At 39.7% G+C, this 17,601-nt stretch overlaps 1 protein-coding gene across 2 annotated transcripts in view; it reads right to left on the bottom strand.

Moving 5' to 3' along the window:
• LOC133484044 (chemokine-like protein TAFA-1) overlaps positions 1-17,601 on the bottom strand; it is a 176,880-nt gene that overhangs the window by 2,827 nt on the left and 156,452 nt on the right. Inside the window, exons 4-5 of one of the 2 annotated variants that reach the window (XR_009790277.1) lie at positions 15,546-15,670; positions 12,469-12,560 (exon numbers count right to left, since the gene is read on the bottom strand). Coding sequence is in view for 1 of the 2 variants with exons in the window: in XM_061786105.1 (XP_061642089.1) it covers positions 15,546-15,670 (125 nt within the window). In the remaining variant the exon portion in view is untranslated. The remainder of the gene's footprint in view (positions 1-12,468; positions 12,561-15,545; positions 15,671-17,601) is intronic. The other variant, XM_061786105.1, reaches the window with a different exon arrangement.

The following is a 17,601-nucleotide window of genomic DNA, read 5'->3' as shown; positions in this document are numbered from 1 at the left end:
TCCCATCTTTTACGATCACTGGGCTTTATCTTGACAAATCAAACACTGTTGGAGAGGCGGAACCAGAAAACGTTTTCCCAGTCAACGCGACCGGATACACTCGTGTATTGTGTGTGTGGTGGGGAGGGGGGGGGGGTAGGTAAACATGCCGGCATTCTGTTGAATCATGCTCTAAAGCTTCAGTAAACATTGGTTTGAATAAATGTTGACAACGGCGACCAAGTATATTGACAACGGGAAGCACGGGGTCACAATACGCAATCCTATTGGTCGATGTCAAGGTGCGCTGTCAGAGAGGTGTCTTTGATATGTCACACTACGCGGAAGATATCCAAAGACATTCATTAGGGCTATCGTAGGGCCAAATCGTTGGTCGTGGATAATGTCACACTACAAGATGTTTAGTCGTTCGCGGCAAGATACGTCAGGCCCGATCTAGGAAATCGGCTGCGATAGCTAACCGGGCCAGAATCGAGGCCAAAATCCTGTAGTCTGATCTAGGCATTAGTGTGATCCCATGCTGTATGTACAAACTACTGTATACCTCAGACTAATTTAGTGTTGGCTCAACCCTTGTGTGTACCATAATGAATGTTGTTGGATTGTGGGAGTTACTCAGATCACACAAAACCACACAAATGGAAAAAAACCAAGTCAGCATGGGGAGAATGTGCAAATTCCACACAGGAAGGCAGCAGCGGACTGTTCACCATTCAGCCAAGGCACTATCCTGATTTGAATTTTACCCATCTTATTCTACATACTTTACATATTTTTTCAAAATATTTTTGGTCAAGGCGGCACAGTGAGCGACTGGTTAGCACATCTGCCTCACAGTTCTGAGGACCTAGGTTCAAATCCAGCCTCACCTGTGTGGAGTTTGCATGTTCTCCCCATGCCTGCGAGGGTTTTCTTTGGGTACTTTTGGGTGCAAAAACATGCATGGTTAATTGAAGGCTAAATTGCCCAGTGATTGGCTGGCGACCAGTTCAAGGTATAGTCAGCTCAGTCAGCTGGGATAGGCTCCAGCACGCACACAACCCTAGTGAGGATAAGCGGTACAGAAAATGGATGGATGGAATGATTTTTGGTCAAATTCCAAATTGAATGACTTCTGGGGTGTTTCATTTAAAGGTTTCATTGTATTTATTTTTGAGTCATTTCAGTTTAGGTATTTTATTTTATATATATTCATTTTTTTGATGAACACACCTGCAAACTGAACCAATTCTTAAGCTCTTGATACTAAACAACAACAATACAGAAGTGACATTTGGAGCAGGCTTGGCATGTGTGCGCACCTGATTGTGTGAGGTGATATTTGTGATATTTTGAGCTGTATCACTCTGAGAGCAAATACAGGTGCAAATTCGTATATTACATTCAAACCAGAGTGAGCAAATACAGGTGCAAATTTGTATATTACATTCAAACCCCATGCTTACTGGTTTGCATGTAATATATGTATTTGCCCCTGAATTTGCTCTCAGAGTCCGTTTTTTTCCCCCCACATGGATGTGAAAATATAGCCATCCATCCATTTTCTGAGCCGCTTCTCCTCACTAGGGTCGCGGGCGTGCTGGAGCCTATCCCAGCTGTCATCGGGCAGGAGGCGGGATACACCCTGAACTGGTTGCCAGCCAATCGCAGGGCACATACAAACAGACAACCATTCGCACTCACAGTCACACCTACGGGCAATTTAGAGTCTCCAATGTATGCATGTTTTTGGGATGTGGGAGGAAACCGGAGTGCCCGGAGAAAACCCACGCAGGCACGGGGAGAACATGCAAACTCCACACAGTCGGGGCCGGGGATTGAACCCGGGTCCTCAGAACTGTGAGGCTGACGCTCTAACCAGTCGTCCACCGTGCCGCGTGAAAATATAGATTTACAAAAAAAAAAATATTATTCCTAATAATTTCTAAAAATACTGCTTTTGTGGGTTTTCTGTGAGTACAATGGTTTCCTCCTACATTCCAAAAACATGCATGTTATTATGTTCATTGAAGACTCAAAATTGTCCTTAGGTGTGAACGGTTGTTTGAAGTGCAAAGATGGTGCCTTTGAGTTGGCACCCTGTTACAAGAGCTCCGCTAAGCTTTAATTTTTACTTTCTACAGGTTTTTGTCAATTAATGTACATATATTGTACGTTGTGTGGACCCGTTGTGGATTGTTTCTGCATTTTTTTGCCATAGCTTTCATCAAAGGACCGTATCGGCGTTCAACGGTCACGTTTTGATGGCAGCATGTTTGCAACAGCACCACTTTTGTTGAGGAGAATGTCAGCGCTATAACACTGTTACTGCTGGACTGCAATGGTACAGCCATAGGGCGCTTGTTGTTTTGTGCGTTAACAGGTAGCATTATGGCAACACTCCCATTTTAGAGAAAGAGAAACGAGAAAGATGACTAAATGGCACTGGAGAATTTAACCATTCTTTCTCCCTGTGTGTTACTCTGTGTGTTACTCAAGAGATGAACTTTGCCTTCAGAAAATTACAGTAACTTTTTACTTTCAAAAGTTAGCTTGTAGCAAACGAGTGACATCAAGCACACTGTGATTGTGACATCTATGATCCTAGCTCCCTCATCCCAGTACAAACGAGACTTAAATCACTCCTCTCTTATCTATTAACAGAGAACAAGAGGGAATAAAACTGTGCATCTCCTTGATGCGACGTGCCAATGTCAACAGAGCTGTGGTATTTTGAATGGAGAAAAGTTCGTTTGGTTATTTATGACTATTATTATTATTTTGGTAGGTTTTTTTTGCAGAGCCTTTGTACAGCTGCGGTCGTTGTGAAAGCGTTATACTGGATAAATAAAGTTGATTTGAGATGAGTTAGTTTGACTATGTTTGTTATGTTCATACAGTCCCCTCCAAAAGTATTGGAATGGCAAGGACAATTCCTTTGTTTTTGTTGTATACTGAAGACATTTGGGTTTCATATCAAAGGATGAATATGTGACAAAGGTTCAGAATTCAAGCTTTTATTTCATGGTATTTACATCTAGATGTGTTAAACAACTCAGGACGGAACACCTTTTGTTTGAACCCACCCACTTTTCAAGTGAGCAAAAGAAGTGGAACATGTGACTGATGGGTGTTTCTAGTTACTAAGGTGTTGCCTTTGAGATTGATTGTTTAAACATTAGATAGTGCTTGTTTTTGGCTTTGGGTTTCACCTGTGAAAACTGCATTCGCTGTTAAGCAGACATGAAGACCAGAGAGCTGTCTATGGGAGAAAAGCAAACCATTTTGAAGCTGAGAGAAGAGGGAAATTCGATCACAGCTCAACAAACATTGAGCATAGCCAATAAAACAATTTGGAGTGTCCTGAAAAAGAAAGAAACTACTGGTGTACTGAGCAACAGACATTGAACAGGTCGGCCAAGTGTATCAACAGCCGTTGATGACAGAAACATTGTGAGAGCTGTGAAGGAACCTCCAAAGACAAAAGTCAGTGATATCACTGCCAACCTCCACAGGGCAGCGGTGAAGGTATCACAAGCTACTGTTCGAAGAAGACTTCGAGAGAAGAAATATACAGGCCATACCACAAGATGCATACAACAGCAAAAAGAATCAGAAGGACAGATTGGATTTTACAAAGAAGTACAGAGATGAGCCACAAAAGTTTTGAAACAAAGTTTTATGGACTGATAAGCCCAAGATTAACCTCTACCAAAGTGATGGAAAGGCCATAGTATGGAGAACGAAAGGATCTCCTTATGATCCAAAACACACAAGCTCATCTGTGAAGCATGGTGGAGGTAATGTCATGTCTTTGGATTGCATGGCTGCTTCTGGGATGGGTTTACTAGTCTTTATTGATGATGTGACTCATGATGGTAGCAGCAGAATGAATTCTGATGTCTACAACACCATTTTATTTGGCAATCTACAGAAAAATGCATTCAAAGTAATCGGGAGAAGCTTCCTCATGGAACAAGACAATAACCCAAAACACTGCCAACAGAACGAAGGACTGCATCAAGGGGAAAAGCTGGAAGGTCTTAGACTGGCCAAGTCAATCACTGGACCTTAACCCAATAGAGCATGCATTTTACCTTCTGAAGAGGAGACCGAAGGGAGAAACACCCAGAAACAAACAAGAACTGAAAGAGGCTGCAGTCAAGGCCTGGAAAAGCATTTCAAATGCAAAATGCAACAGTCTGGTGACGTCAATGGGTCGTAGGCTTGATGCAGTTATTGCAAGTAAGGGTTATGCCACCAAATATTAAATGTTATTCACTTTAAGTTAATTTAATAATGTCTGTTCCAATACTTTTGCTCACTTGAAAAGTGGGTGGCTTCAAACAAAAGGTGCTCTGTCCTGAGTTGTTTAACACATCTAGATACCATGAAATAAAATCTATATAATTATATAATTCTTATTATAATTATAATAATAATAATAATTCTTTTTTCTCATATTCATCTTTTGATCTGAAACCCAAATGTCTTCAGTTTACGATAAAAACAAAGGAATTGACCTTGCCATTCCAATACTTTTGGAGGGGACTGTATGTCCCCTACGATTGGCTGGCGTCCAGTCCAGGTTGCACCCCACCTCTTGCCGAAATTCTGCTGGGATAGGCTCCAGCACACCCGCAACCCTAATGAGGATAAGCAGAGGATGGAATGGATAATAATAGTTCGTCTTCTCTTCGTGCCAATACAGCTACTTCATGAGATGAATGTAAAGTAGCTTGTGATGTTGTCCTCCTGTGGTTTATTGTTTAACGTATATAGACCTGGCCAGATAAAATGTTTCTGTTATATACTGAATTTTTATTATTATTATTATTATTTTTACATTGAGCCATATTCTGAACTTCACTCAGCCATACCAATGTTTTTTTTTGTGTGTGGAAAAAGCACAATTTGCATGGATAGATACAACAACATAGAAGCACTGTGAAAAAAAAACTGAAGCTGCACAGGTACTGGAAGATTTGAGTCACCGCCAAAACTATATACGCCATATAAGTTTCGATTTTGTTCATACAGTAGAAAATAATAAATTCTCTATTCCGCCCTCCGTTGCTTTGGCTTTGCTTGTTAGGGAATGATAGTTTGATGTATGGTTTAAATCTATAATCCTACAGTGTTATAAAGTTACAATTTCACTTTCATGAAACACATTTTCAAACTAAATAACTGAAAGTGTTGAGTTGTGAATGTTGAACTCCTGGAAATTAGTAATGGCCTAGTGTTAGTCAATTGGGTGGTTTCACTTATTTATGCTTTGACAAACTATGTCTTTTTACTAGATTTTTGTTTAAAACATCATCTTAGAGCCCAAGGAATGACGTACACTCCCTTGCATTAAGCCTTTTGAGTGTTGCACTGCGGCTGTTACTCTTTGCTTTATTTTTAACTTAAAATAACACCTTACTCCAAATATCTTGATGGTATATCCTATATCTTTGAAATAATGATGCCAAATTCCCTATTTTAGTGGTGTATTTATCTCTTGTCATGTTCACATCTACTGTTGTCCCTTATATTAATTTTCGCAATGACTTAGAAGCAAAACACTTAGTGACTCTGGGAACCAATTCCCCACTCTACTTACACTTGTCATGTATTGATAATTTAAATTACATGCCTGGGTTTACTTCAGTCACATTGTCTGTCTATACAATGTGTTCATCTCTACAAATACCTTTAAATAAAGCAGTCTTGTGAACGTGTGTGATCAGCATTTGCTTCAAAAGGGTGGAGTGGGAAATGAACTCTCCCGGAACACTAGCTGTAACTGGTTGGACATTACAGCCCACTCTCTATCGCAGATATGATCCACCAGAGATTTGTTAGCCTCGAAGAGCTACATGCAAATTCTGTCACTTCAACCTACAAGCATGTGGGTGGTATATGTGATAAAGGTGTCCTTTGTTCCTTTGTGTCCTTTGCCTCTGAAAATTATCCATGTAGTGGATGAAATTCTAACATATCCCATCCTTGCTATGCGCCAAGCTGTATGCATTCATTGGCCGCATTAAATTGCATTTTACTCTGAGTTCAGTTAGTGGAATGAAAGGACCCAAGAACAATTACTTAAGCTAAAGATTTTATTGCAAACATGGCCATACCCTTTCTGCCATTGTAATTTGTCAAAACAATAAGGCGAACTGCCAATAGCACCCTCGTAAAAATATATTCAGAGGTGGGTAGAGTAGCCAAATATTGTAGTCAAGTAAGAGTACTGTTACTTTCAAATAATTTGACTCAAGTTAAAGTAAAAAGTAGTCATCTAAATATTTACTTGAGTAAGAGTAAGAAAGTAAAAAAAGTGAAAAAACAACTCAAGAGTAATTTGTGAGTAACTTCTGATTTTTTTCTGATGATCACGAACATCAAATAAAAAAATGTAAACAAAAAAATAATACGCTAGCATTTGAATGAATTTCATATTTGACCAGAAAGTTAAAAAGTGAGTTTATTTTTCATCTCACACCCGTTGATGATGATTTGATGGTGACGACATCTACAGAAGATTAGGACAAGGACCAGTTTTTGCATGTTCACTCATTCTAACAGATTGTGGTTGGTAAAACGTGGAAAGCAGTGGAGACCAACGTATTTAAAAAGGTTTGTGCACTTTAATTAGGGCTGATGGTTTTCACCATGGAACATTTGGGAGAGCATCGCAAGCACAAAGATGGAGTTAGAAGTGTTAGTGGAATACAAACATTACTGGGTTATAAAAAAGAAATCCATTGCTTCGATAAGTTTGGGGAAGCCATTAATTGCATAAAAGCCAGTGTTTTTTTTTATTTAAGTTGTCCTGAGTGCCTATCTTTGGGACAGCACACCTGAAAAACTCCTCTGGGAGAGGCCAGAACGAGACGATTGTAACAGTGCACTGAAATGACAATGATGCAAGGAAATTCAGAGTTGAAAGGAGTTTTGTCATAGGTGACTGGCTCCAAGCCGGCGCATAGATCACTCATAAACTCAAAAATTGCATTGCTGAATTGACTAAATGTCATGATAATTTTTGTTTTTGTCATTTTAAAAAGCAGAAAAATACATACCCTGCCCCCCCGACGCTCATGTCATTGATGTGCCTTTCACTTACAATGGCAATAAAATAATTCAGTTTCAGATTCTGATTTGCATATACACCTCACAGAACATTCAAAATGAACTGTGGGATTATTTATTACACTTGGCAGACACGATCCTGCGTGCCTTAGTAGATTATTTTACACATCTTTTTGCGTGGACAATCAAGTTTGCGCCCGTTTACTAAACCTTTACTAAATTTGGCCCAAAGACTTTCATTGTCCACAATTTTTTTTGGAGGGGACTGTAGGACTGATTTTTTTTCTTTTCGTGTCACACTGAGCAGAGCCCAATGACAAGAATGTAAGATTCAAGTTACGATCACCTTAAAGGTCAGGGGACAAAGATGTTAAAAATGTTCTTGATAACTCTAGAACCCCTTTACAAATCATCCATCCATCCATCCATTTTCTGAGCCGCTTCTCCTCACTAGGGTCGCGGGCGTGCTGGAGCCTATCCCAGCTGTCATCGGGCAGGAGGCGGGGTACACCCTGAACTGGTTGCCAGCCAATCGCAGGGCACATAGGAACAAACAACCATTTGCACTCACAGTCATGCCTACGGGCAATTTAGAGTCTCCAATTAATGCATGTTTTTGGGATGTGGGAGGAAACCGCAGTACCCGGAGAAAACCCACGCAGGCACGGGGAGAACATGCAAACTCCACACAGGCGGGGCCGGAGATTGAACCCGGGTCCTCAGAACTGAGGCAGACGTGCCGCCCCCTTTACAAACCACAGCTGCCATTTCAAAGTGATTATATAGCAGATATACAGCAGTTAAATCGATAAATATGATTCAGAATGCACCTGCTGCTCTTTGCATCTAGCGCCTTCCGATCTTTGGCTCTATCAGGCGCTGTGACGTAACACTAGCCAAACAGCCTGTTCATTCAGCGTGATGTGCTATTGTTCCATGCTTTTGTTCTCGTTCTTGTATATTGTATTTGTTGTCATATGATTTAATGATTTCACGATGGTTTATTGTGTGCGATTTGGTCCTACAAATGGTTCAGGCAGTGGCAAGTGGTTCTTTGTGAAAGTGAAGGGAAAAAGGAATACGTGACCAGTTGCTAGGGAAATTTAATTGACAGGGGAAGAAACATAGTCAGCTATGGGTGCCTAGCAAGCACTCCAAACTCTGTGCTGATCCCTTTGAACCGGCGTGTTTTGAGAAAGACTTAGCAGAACAGCACAGGTGTAGTTAGGCAGAGGATGAAACCAGCTGCACTGCCATTTTTCCTACGGCCATCGGGACCTCAACTGCCAGCAAGAGAACTAAATCTCGCAGCCGCCACGGTGCAGCGGCAAAGAGGTGAAGATTTCCTTGAATATACCTACCACTCTATTATGGTTGTTATGCACTAGGCAGTAGGGAAAAAAAGACCCACGCAGTACTTTTCAGTACTGTTGTCTATACTTATACCTATATGGCAAGCCAACAGACACTGCAAAGACTTTCTGTGCAGAGTGTTATCAAGCTACTCGAGCGAGTGGCACACAATGTATAGGAATAGTGCATACTATGTAAAAGCTTGTGCCGTCTCACTGTAATACGTATAGTCGTGCTAAAAAATATTGGCAACCCTGGGGTGCCATTATTTCTAGCCATGACTGGATAGAAAGACATGCTTTCTGTTTGACCCCAAGAGCATGCCTGTTATATTTTATTCATGACTCTATGTTCGACAAGTGAGGATGCGATAGTAGGTAAATTATGGATCGAAATCCTTCTCCTCCTCATATTCCAACACGTTGCTCGCCATTGTGTATAGAGTGTAGCGCGATGTGTTTGGCAATTGCAACGGCACTTCCGGTAGACTTTGCGGTGGATAGATTAAGTACACCCCGGCAGCTTGAGCTTCGGCTTTGTTTAGGGAGTGCTCAATACGCATAATAAAAACCTAATTTTAGCTAAACTATAGTTGACAACTTTCTGGAAATGACGTGCATCTTTTACATAACATATAAACAATGCAAATATGATTTTTTTTATTGATCCCATAACATCTTTGTCCTCTGACCTTTAAGGAAGTATAAGTATCTATTGTATATGTTGTCAATGTTGTAACATTATGCTAGTAACATGATAGAAGTGCACAGCCGCAGTTTATCAACAATTTACCAGCTAAAAACCGTTCGCTATATTGGTAACGTTAGCTACCATACTGACTTGTCTGTAATGTATAGTACAGTATTTGGCCATTGGCCACATTTCTTTATCATCTTACGATGATTACATTACTAAATAAAATTCAGCACTTAGAACCAGTACGGCTTAAAGACGGAATTCCCATAAAAGGTAAGCACAAATCCGCAATAACTTGTAGGATTTCCTGCAAGAGTTTAATTATGTACAATATCTACTTTTAAAGTTAGCCAGTTTTTCTGTTGACAAAAATAAAATAATTATAGATAAAGAGAGTTTTGTTTTTGTGTCCCGCAGTCTTAATTTAGAATTTCTCCAGATGGAACAGCTGAGGATGAAGATGCATTCAATGTCCCTGGAATGATCAAGTGGTTGAGTGGACAGGAACACATGCATGCATCTTCTAAATGCAGATTGACTAATTTTTAAGATAACAGTCTACTTTGACCATGAATGTAACAATAAAGTAACAATACATTGTGTTTTTTTATAAGTTTAATTGCAAAATGAAATAAGTTAAAAGGCTACAGACTTGAAAAGTAGTACAAATCTTGAGCAAAACAGTTTGCTTTAATCTACTTGTGCTGTTATTCTTGCTATACTTTGCACTTTTTCTTAACCAACTGGAAACTTGATTGGCAGTATATTGCCTGTTAAGGCAAAATTGTGTGTAATCTGTTAATCTGTGCCAAATGTTTGTTTGTTCAAGTGCATTTTTTATGAACAGAGCCTGAGAGTGTTTTATTTATATTTTTTATTTATAATGTTCAATATATTATTTGAGTTAATTATTCTTAAAAAGGATGTACTTGAATTATTATGCTCTAATATCACTATCAATGGCATAAAAAAACATCGACAATACTATCGTTCGTTGTGATAGTTTTTGGGAAAATATATTGTCCTAAAAAGTTTAAAATTAAAAACTAAACATAAAATATGTTGAGGGAGAGAGCAATGGATAACACTAAAATATTGTACAAACAGAATTTAAAAAAACACGTACGATAAAGCCTATTTCAAACGACCTAAGGCAATGCCTTTGACCAAGTAATTTAAATTATCTATATTAAAAATAACACCAAAATAAAAAATAAAAAAAACTGAACAAACAAACAACACAAAAAAAAGTGCAAACATGGTAGATACTACAATTGTTACCTTTTCCTGTATATTTTGAGGAGACACATTCCTAACCCTAACCTTGGAGATGTATTCCCAAAATGTTATCACGTTGGTCAGTAAGTTGCTTAATTTGTCCAAGTGGTCGCAATGTACCAATTCCACTGTACATCTACACCAACGATTGCATGATCACTGAGTGAAAAAAAAAAACCAGCCAATGACGATACAGTCAGACTGTGCAGGAAGATGGGACAAACATAAGCTACAGCACAGCCAAAGAATATATAGTTATCTAATGAGTAAAAAGATCTACGAGGATTTGGGTGTCAGGATGTGTCATCACTACTGTAACTACTGCTTCGTGTAAGTGGGTGGTGCATCAGCAAGTTAGCTGAGATAGGCTCCGGCACACCCGACGATAAGCAGTATTAATAAAATAGATAGAAAATGGAAAATACAAACAGGCCACTGACCACGAGTATAGCAATTAGGGTTTAAATCCTCATAATGTGAGGTTAAGACATCTGCGAGATGTCACGCGTGAACAAACAAACAAATAGACAAACAATATTAAGTTAATAAATGACCTGAAATATATCTAATGGTCCAGCACCCTTTTCTCACAAGCCTTTTGCATTATGCTAATAATGACTGTAAATGTATTATATTTTAGATGAGGGTTTTACTGTGTATGTTCGGCATCCCTGACTTAATTATGTTGGCATAAATTCACTATTCAAGCTTTCACCTTATAAAATGTGTAACATTCCTTGCAACATCGTTAAATGCAAGGTGAAACAAAAAGAATGCGTGGGAGAAAAAGCGTCTAAATTACAACCTATTTAATTAAGTCTCTCTTAAGATGTATAATTGTTTGGAAGCACAAGAAATTGACCGATCGATTTAGCCACTGGACCGGATAATGCAGATCTATGTTGGGCAAGCGTTTTGGAAGGTGTTCCACAGCCTTTTTGACACTGTGACTTCCAAAAACAAAAAGGTCTGTCTGCTTTGTCTGTCTGCTACTACAGAATAGGCAATGAAGGACTCCCTCCTGTCTGAAAGACATAAAGAAAGAAAAGATGAAAGATGGATGTCAGGAAGTGGCTTTGGACGACTTCTTAAGAGTCCAAGCCAATTTCTATAAAATGGGTGCAGACGTGCGCGTGTGTGTGTGTGTATGTGTGTGTGTGTGTGTGCCTGCAGCCTTGTGCTTCAGTGAGGATTTTCAGAGCAAAATGCAAACCTGCTGGTCAATTTTCCTCTGAAAAGAAACAAATGTTGCATTGTGGGCTTTCGAGCTCATGAAGGAACAAACACAAATGAAGCCATTTGGTTTCAGAGGAGGGTGAATGAGGAATTTGGATCAAAGAAGAGAGCAGAGTGCAGGATAAAAGGCCTTTCATGGAGACCGTGGCCTATGTAGTGTGCTGATAGCTGCTCCAACGAGACCCATGTAAGAGGATCGGTATATCAAGTGGCCTTTAACAAGAGCCAAAAACTGAAATAAAATAGGCCTGCCTGGGGTTCTTGAGCACACATGCGAGCATACGTGCACAACAAACACAGAATTCCTTCTGTTATCGAACACATCAAACAGGACTTTGTATTCACAACTGGGAGTACACACAGAGAACAGTAAGTAGCATGTCACAGATTAGTTCCAAATAGGATTGGCAGAGAGGCACAAGGACCTGTTAGCAGACCTGCACAGTTGCCAAAAACAAGATCAGGACGTGGAACAAAGGGAAAGAAATAAGCCACCGTATTACGCACTCAACAGAGAGAAAACAGAGGTTTTCGTATCGGTGCACCGTGTGTTTTAGAGATGAGCACCCAACCACTTCCATGAAAAGGCATATACAGTACCTTCCTTCAATGCTCTACTGGTTCTTAGTGATGAATATTTACTGTGGGTGGTGGCGCATTTCGCATTTGTGTCACGCCTGCCTAATCATGCGCAGCATGTAAACACACTTGATTATTTTGCGCTGAGCATTTGGGTTAATGAGACGTCATTGAACATGACTCGGTCCCACTTCTACTGCCTGACGCTGCTGACGCGAGGGTGACCAGAAAAAAAGAAAAACAAAGAACAGCTTGAGAAAAACTAACCTTTATAGAAGCAAGAATGCAGCTCAATTTCGGTTGACGTTTCCTCTGCATTTTGCTTCCAGAAGCTAAAAAGGGGAGTATGGCTGGGTGTTCTGCAAAGAGAGGGTCAAGAGAAAAGGACATATGTGTATTGTATAGAAAACAGCCTCAAGCCTCACCAATTGGAAGATTTCATTGAGGCATTTCACTCATTGAATTTAGAGTAGTAGTCTTCCCAATGTGTGTAAAATTACCAAACAATATCTTATATTCAATAGGTTAAATTATGTAACTTTCATCTCACGCTACTGTATTTTGACTGGTGCAAAGGACAAAATTGAGATTAAGATGCATTCTTTGGAGGGAACAAAGCGCTGCACCTACCTTAAAATGCCGTGAAGACCCCAATCGGCCAATTCCTTTCTGGAGATTTTATGCCTGGTGAAAGTCTATAAGCTGTTGTATACATCTGCAGGACAACCTTTAGAAGTATAACCTTCACTGGCTGCCCCTACTGTCAAATTAGACTACTTCTATTCAAAGTCATTGTCATTAAAAAAAGACGCTGATCTTGTTCAGGTTGGGGGGGGGTCGGTGGGGGTGAGTTGCTTAAACGAATACAAATCGGGTGATCAACCTGTCACGGTGTGCTGGACTGCTGGCTTGGTGGACTTAACTCCCTTTATTATTTTTGTATGCGGCGCTCAGCGCCGAAGGGCAGCAATGAGGAAGAGTGGCTGTTAACTTTATCTGAGTGAGGAGTGTGGCCTGAGGTGCTGGCCACTCTAACTTACCACTTTATTATTGTTTTTGCTACTATGGGCGCTCGAATAGGTTGCATACGATCAAGAGTCCACCTTGATTAACATGATGTCACACATTTAGTGGTTTCTGTGCATTCTTACAGAAGATTCAGCTTTAGATGGATTCTCACTTACTTGTTTTATCCTTTCCATATTATTGACAATTGGTTTGTGTTTGTCCCAAACTGATTTGTGTGTTTAATTTTGCATTGAAGCACATTTTTATTTAGCTGTAAAGTACGTCAGAAAAAGATTTTCATTGTTTTTTTTACGTTGTCAAAAATGTTATTCATATTCTTGTGATTTAACAATTTAAATAATTTCATTTACATTGATTCGACAAGCTGTTACATTTTGTTTTTGAGTCCCTTACTCGGCACGGTGGACGACTGGTTAGCACGTCTGCCTCACAGTTCTGAGGACCCGGGTTCAAATCCCAACCCCGCCTGTGTGGAGTTTGCATGTTCTCCCCGTGCCTGGGTGGGTTTTCTCTGGGAACTCCGGTTTCCTCCCACATTCCAAAAACATGCGTGGTAGGTTGATCGAAGACTCTAAATTGCCCGGAGGTGTGAATGTGAGTGTGAATGGTTCTTTGTTTCTATGGGCCCTGCAATTGGCTGGCAACCAGTTGGGGTGTACCCCGCCTCCTGCCCGATGATAGGTTGGATAGGCTCCAGTATCCCATGTCCCTACTCAGGATAAGTGGTAAAGAAAATGGATGGATGGATGGAGTCCCTTACTTTCCCTTACACGTTGATGAAAAATTAATGTTCTACCTGAACGAGTTCAATGAAAATTTATTAACTAGTTCATATTTTGGGCCAACGTGAATTGAACTTACAGTAGTTCATTTCTGCCTGATGAACGTAATTGAGAACGCGCTCATTCTGGCGTCTGTGAACGGTTTTTGAAAGGAAGTTCATTTTCATTCAAGAGTGACAGGTTTTGTTAGTGACTTCCAGGACAAAGCCCGGTTGAACACATTATATACGAGTCTTCATTTGTTGGGGGATAAACACAGTGTGTGCCAACCAATTCAGTGCGGCTACGGCCGCTATTCTTGGCAGGCACGTCGCAGCTGCCTAAAAATGTGAGCTGCGTTCACGGACTCTGCGTAAATGGGAGTGTTCTTTGGTGGTTCTTTTGTAATACAGTACAAAGCTGTAAAAAATTATTATTAGGAAAATTATTATATGTATCACAATGCCTAAATTAAAACTCTGTACGATCACACTGGAATATGGAATTTATTTTTTAGACGGTACGGTGGACGACTGGATTAGCACATCCGCCTCACAACTCTGAGGTTCAAATCTGGCCTCGACTGTGTGGAGTTTGCATGTTCTCCCCGTGCCTGCGTGGGTCTTCTCCAGGTACTCCCGTTTCCTCCCACATCCCAAAAACATGCATGGTACCTTAATTGAAGACTCTAAATTGCTCGTAGGTGTGAATGTAAGTGCGAATGGTTGTTTGCTTATTTGTGCCCTGCGATTGGCTGGCAACCAGTTCAGGCTGTACCCCGCCTCCCGCCCGAAGATTGTTGGGATAGGCTCCAGCATGCACACGACCCTAGTGAGGATAAGCAGTACGGAAAATGGATGGAATTTATTTTGTTTTGTAATATAAGAATAGATAAAATACAATATATTTTTAATATAGTCACCCAGAGTTGTGAGGAATGCGAACTCATCAATGTCTTTTCACCCTTGTTCCTTTCATGCTGTCTTGTGTGTTTTTGTTTGCACATTAAGGACAAAAGTCTTGCTTTTTGTTTTAATTCCCCATTAAAAAAAATACTCTTCAAGCAGCAAATTTTTCCTTCTGTTTTTGATCTTGTAGGGTTAAAGCTGCAGCTGCCTACTAGTGTGGACGGAATGGGTGGCAACAATGGGAAAATGAAATGCCAGTATTTTGAGGGTAATAGCCCGTCATATCGATGAAGTAGTTCATTTTTGGAACGGTGAACTTGACTTTGAACAAGTTTGCGAAGAAAATGAATTTTCGCAACACTGTTCAGAATCATTCCATAGGATTTGGTGCCAACACAAATTGAAGTTTTTGCTACTTTTTTGTATCATTTTGAAAAAGAAAAAAGAAAAAAACTCCCATTCAATGAATTCAAATGAACTTCAACTGAACATTTTTACCACATGAATATTTTCTGATTTATGTGTACAAATATGTGTTTATTAAATGTTTGTTAAGATGTACATGAAAAGGCACATTTGTGTATGTACGTACACGTCTGTGAATTATGACTTCACATGGGCGTGGACACATTTGTTGAGGTCTCACCCTTGTGGTCTTGATTTTATTCCCAGAGGAGCACATCCATCCAGAATTGTCAGGCAGAGTCTTGCACTCTTCTCCCTCCAGACATGGTTCCATCTCACACCACCATTTCCCAATTACAATGGATGCTGGGGGAAAGTCAGCAAAAGACATAAAAGAGTAGGTTAGATCATATTACAAAGATGCAAGAACACTGGGTGCATCTATAGACGATATTTGTAGTAGAGCTACTGTATATTGGAGAATGTAAAATATTCATGTAGGTGGTATACCTAAATATGTATCCTTTATCATCTTGAAATAGGAAAACAATACCACAAACAGTTACTGCCCTACAGTGAGGGCAACTTTAGCAATTGTAGAAAATTGCCACAGGACAATTTTTGTGCACAAATATGCTTCCTGTTCAAGCTGGTTTTATACCAATGGAAATTAAACATTTTGTAGTCTGGGGGTGAGTAAGCTCATTTTGAATAAAATCAAATTGTGTTTGTTTAACATCAACTCAATTCTTCCTCCAGCTATTTGATAAAAACAAATATTTGTTCATCTTCCTATCACAGGGATCACTTTCCCCTTTGCTGGCTTTGTCTGTGTGAGTATACTGTATACATCCCTAAAGTACATACAGGGGCTGAAATAAATATTTAACACGTCACCATTTTTATTCCGAAATATACTTCCAAAGGTGCTATTGACCTGAAAATTTCACCAAATGTTGGAAACAACCCAAGTAATTCATACATACAAAGAAAGTAGAACGAATGAGCTCAAAAATGAAGTTGTGTGTAAAATTGTGAAATGACACAGGCGAAAAGTATTGAACACATGAAGAAAGCGAGGTGCAAAAAGGCACGGAAAGCCAAGACAACACCTAAATATACTGTATATTGTATATTGTATGAGTGTACAGCACTTGCATATGACATAGACACATTTTGAGTTAGTACATAAAGCAACAGGTGTTTTATCGCAAGTGATGGAGGAATGTGAAGTTTCATGCCTCAAATTCAGTAGACAATGTCCAGCTATTGTCGTCACATGGCTGTATCTGTTGCTGATGTGCTGTGTTGCAGTGTTGTAAAGTAAAGGAGATCACTTCTAAAAAAAAACTGCACACCTGGATTTAGTTGTGTCAATGTGTGCGATAACCATAATGAGGACAAGATAGTCACTTATTCACATGTGAGAATATGTTTGTGATTTATTTTCTACAGCTTGAGCTCAGTATGAACAGCATGTTTTCCCCCCTCTTTTTTAAAATCTAGTAGACGTATGTGAGGTCAGATGGTGGAATTTGTTAAAGCCTTTTACAAACTATAACTTTGCATTGTTGGTTACCCTGTAGGTTACCCTTCATCAGTGGAAGATGAGCAAATATGCTGAGAGCAATCACAATGCAAAAGTACAGTTCCACACATTAAGCTGTAAACATGATATTTGAATGTTTTCACAAGATGTTTGGCAAAGCAGCTGTGAATCAGACCTTTGTATTTCCCCATGGATGTTTACGTTATTCACTAATTAGCACATGGTGCACCATCATCCAATGTCACTCTAGCTTGTTTTTCTCACCATCTCAATTCTTGGAATAAATATGCATTTGACAGCAGTACTCATTCAGCTGTTTCGGTGGCACAAAACCCACCTTTAGCAATATGCCCTTGTTAAGAAAAACACAGAAGACAGCTTGAGGAGAAGTGTTTCATCAGGTTCATCAAATGATACTGATGCATTAAATGCTGCCACTGTTCCCCAGAGAGCACACACACACACACACACACACACACACACAAACACAGGCAACTTGTATAGTGTTACACTGCCAACTTTGGGACATTCCTGTTTAACAATGTGAATGTTGATTCGACTTGAAATTGAAAATAACTACAACAGTCGCAAACATCATTTGCTTCAGATGGAAAAGAGACACAGCAAGGAAGCAAAAAACGAAGCAAGAGACTGAATATGCCTCACTTGCGCTTGTAAAAAAGAACAACTTTGCATGAAAACTTTATTAATGTACAGGGTTTCATAAACCTCAATTGAAGTTATTTTA

This window comes from Phyllopteryx taeniolatus, chromosome 9 (assembly GCF_024500385.1).
Source record: "Phyllopteryx taeniolatus isolate TA_2022b chromosome 9, UOR_Ptae_1.2, whole genome shotgun sequence".
Lineage (NCBI taxonomy): Eukaryota > Metazoa > Chordata > Actinopteri > Syngnathiformes > Syngnathidae > Phyllopteryx > Phyllopteryx taeniolatus.
This window is presented reverse-complemented; position numbering and strand designations above follow the sequence as displayed.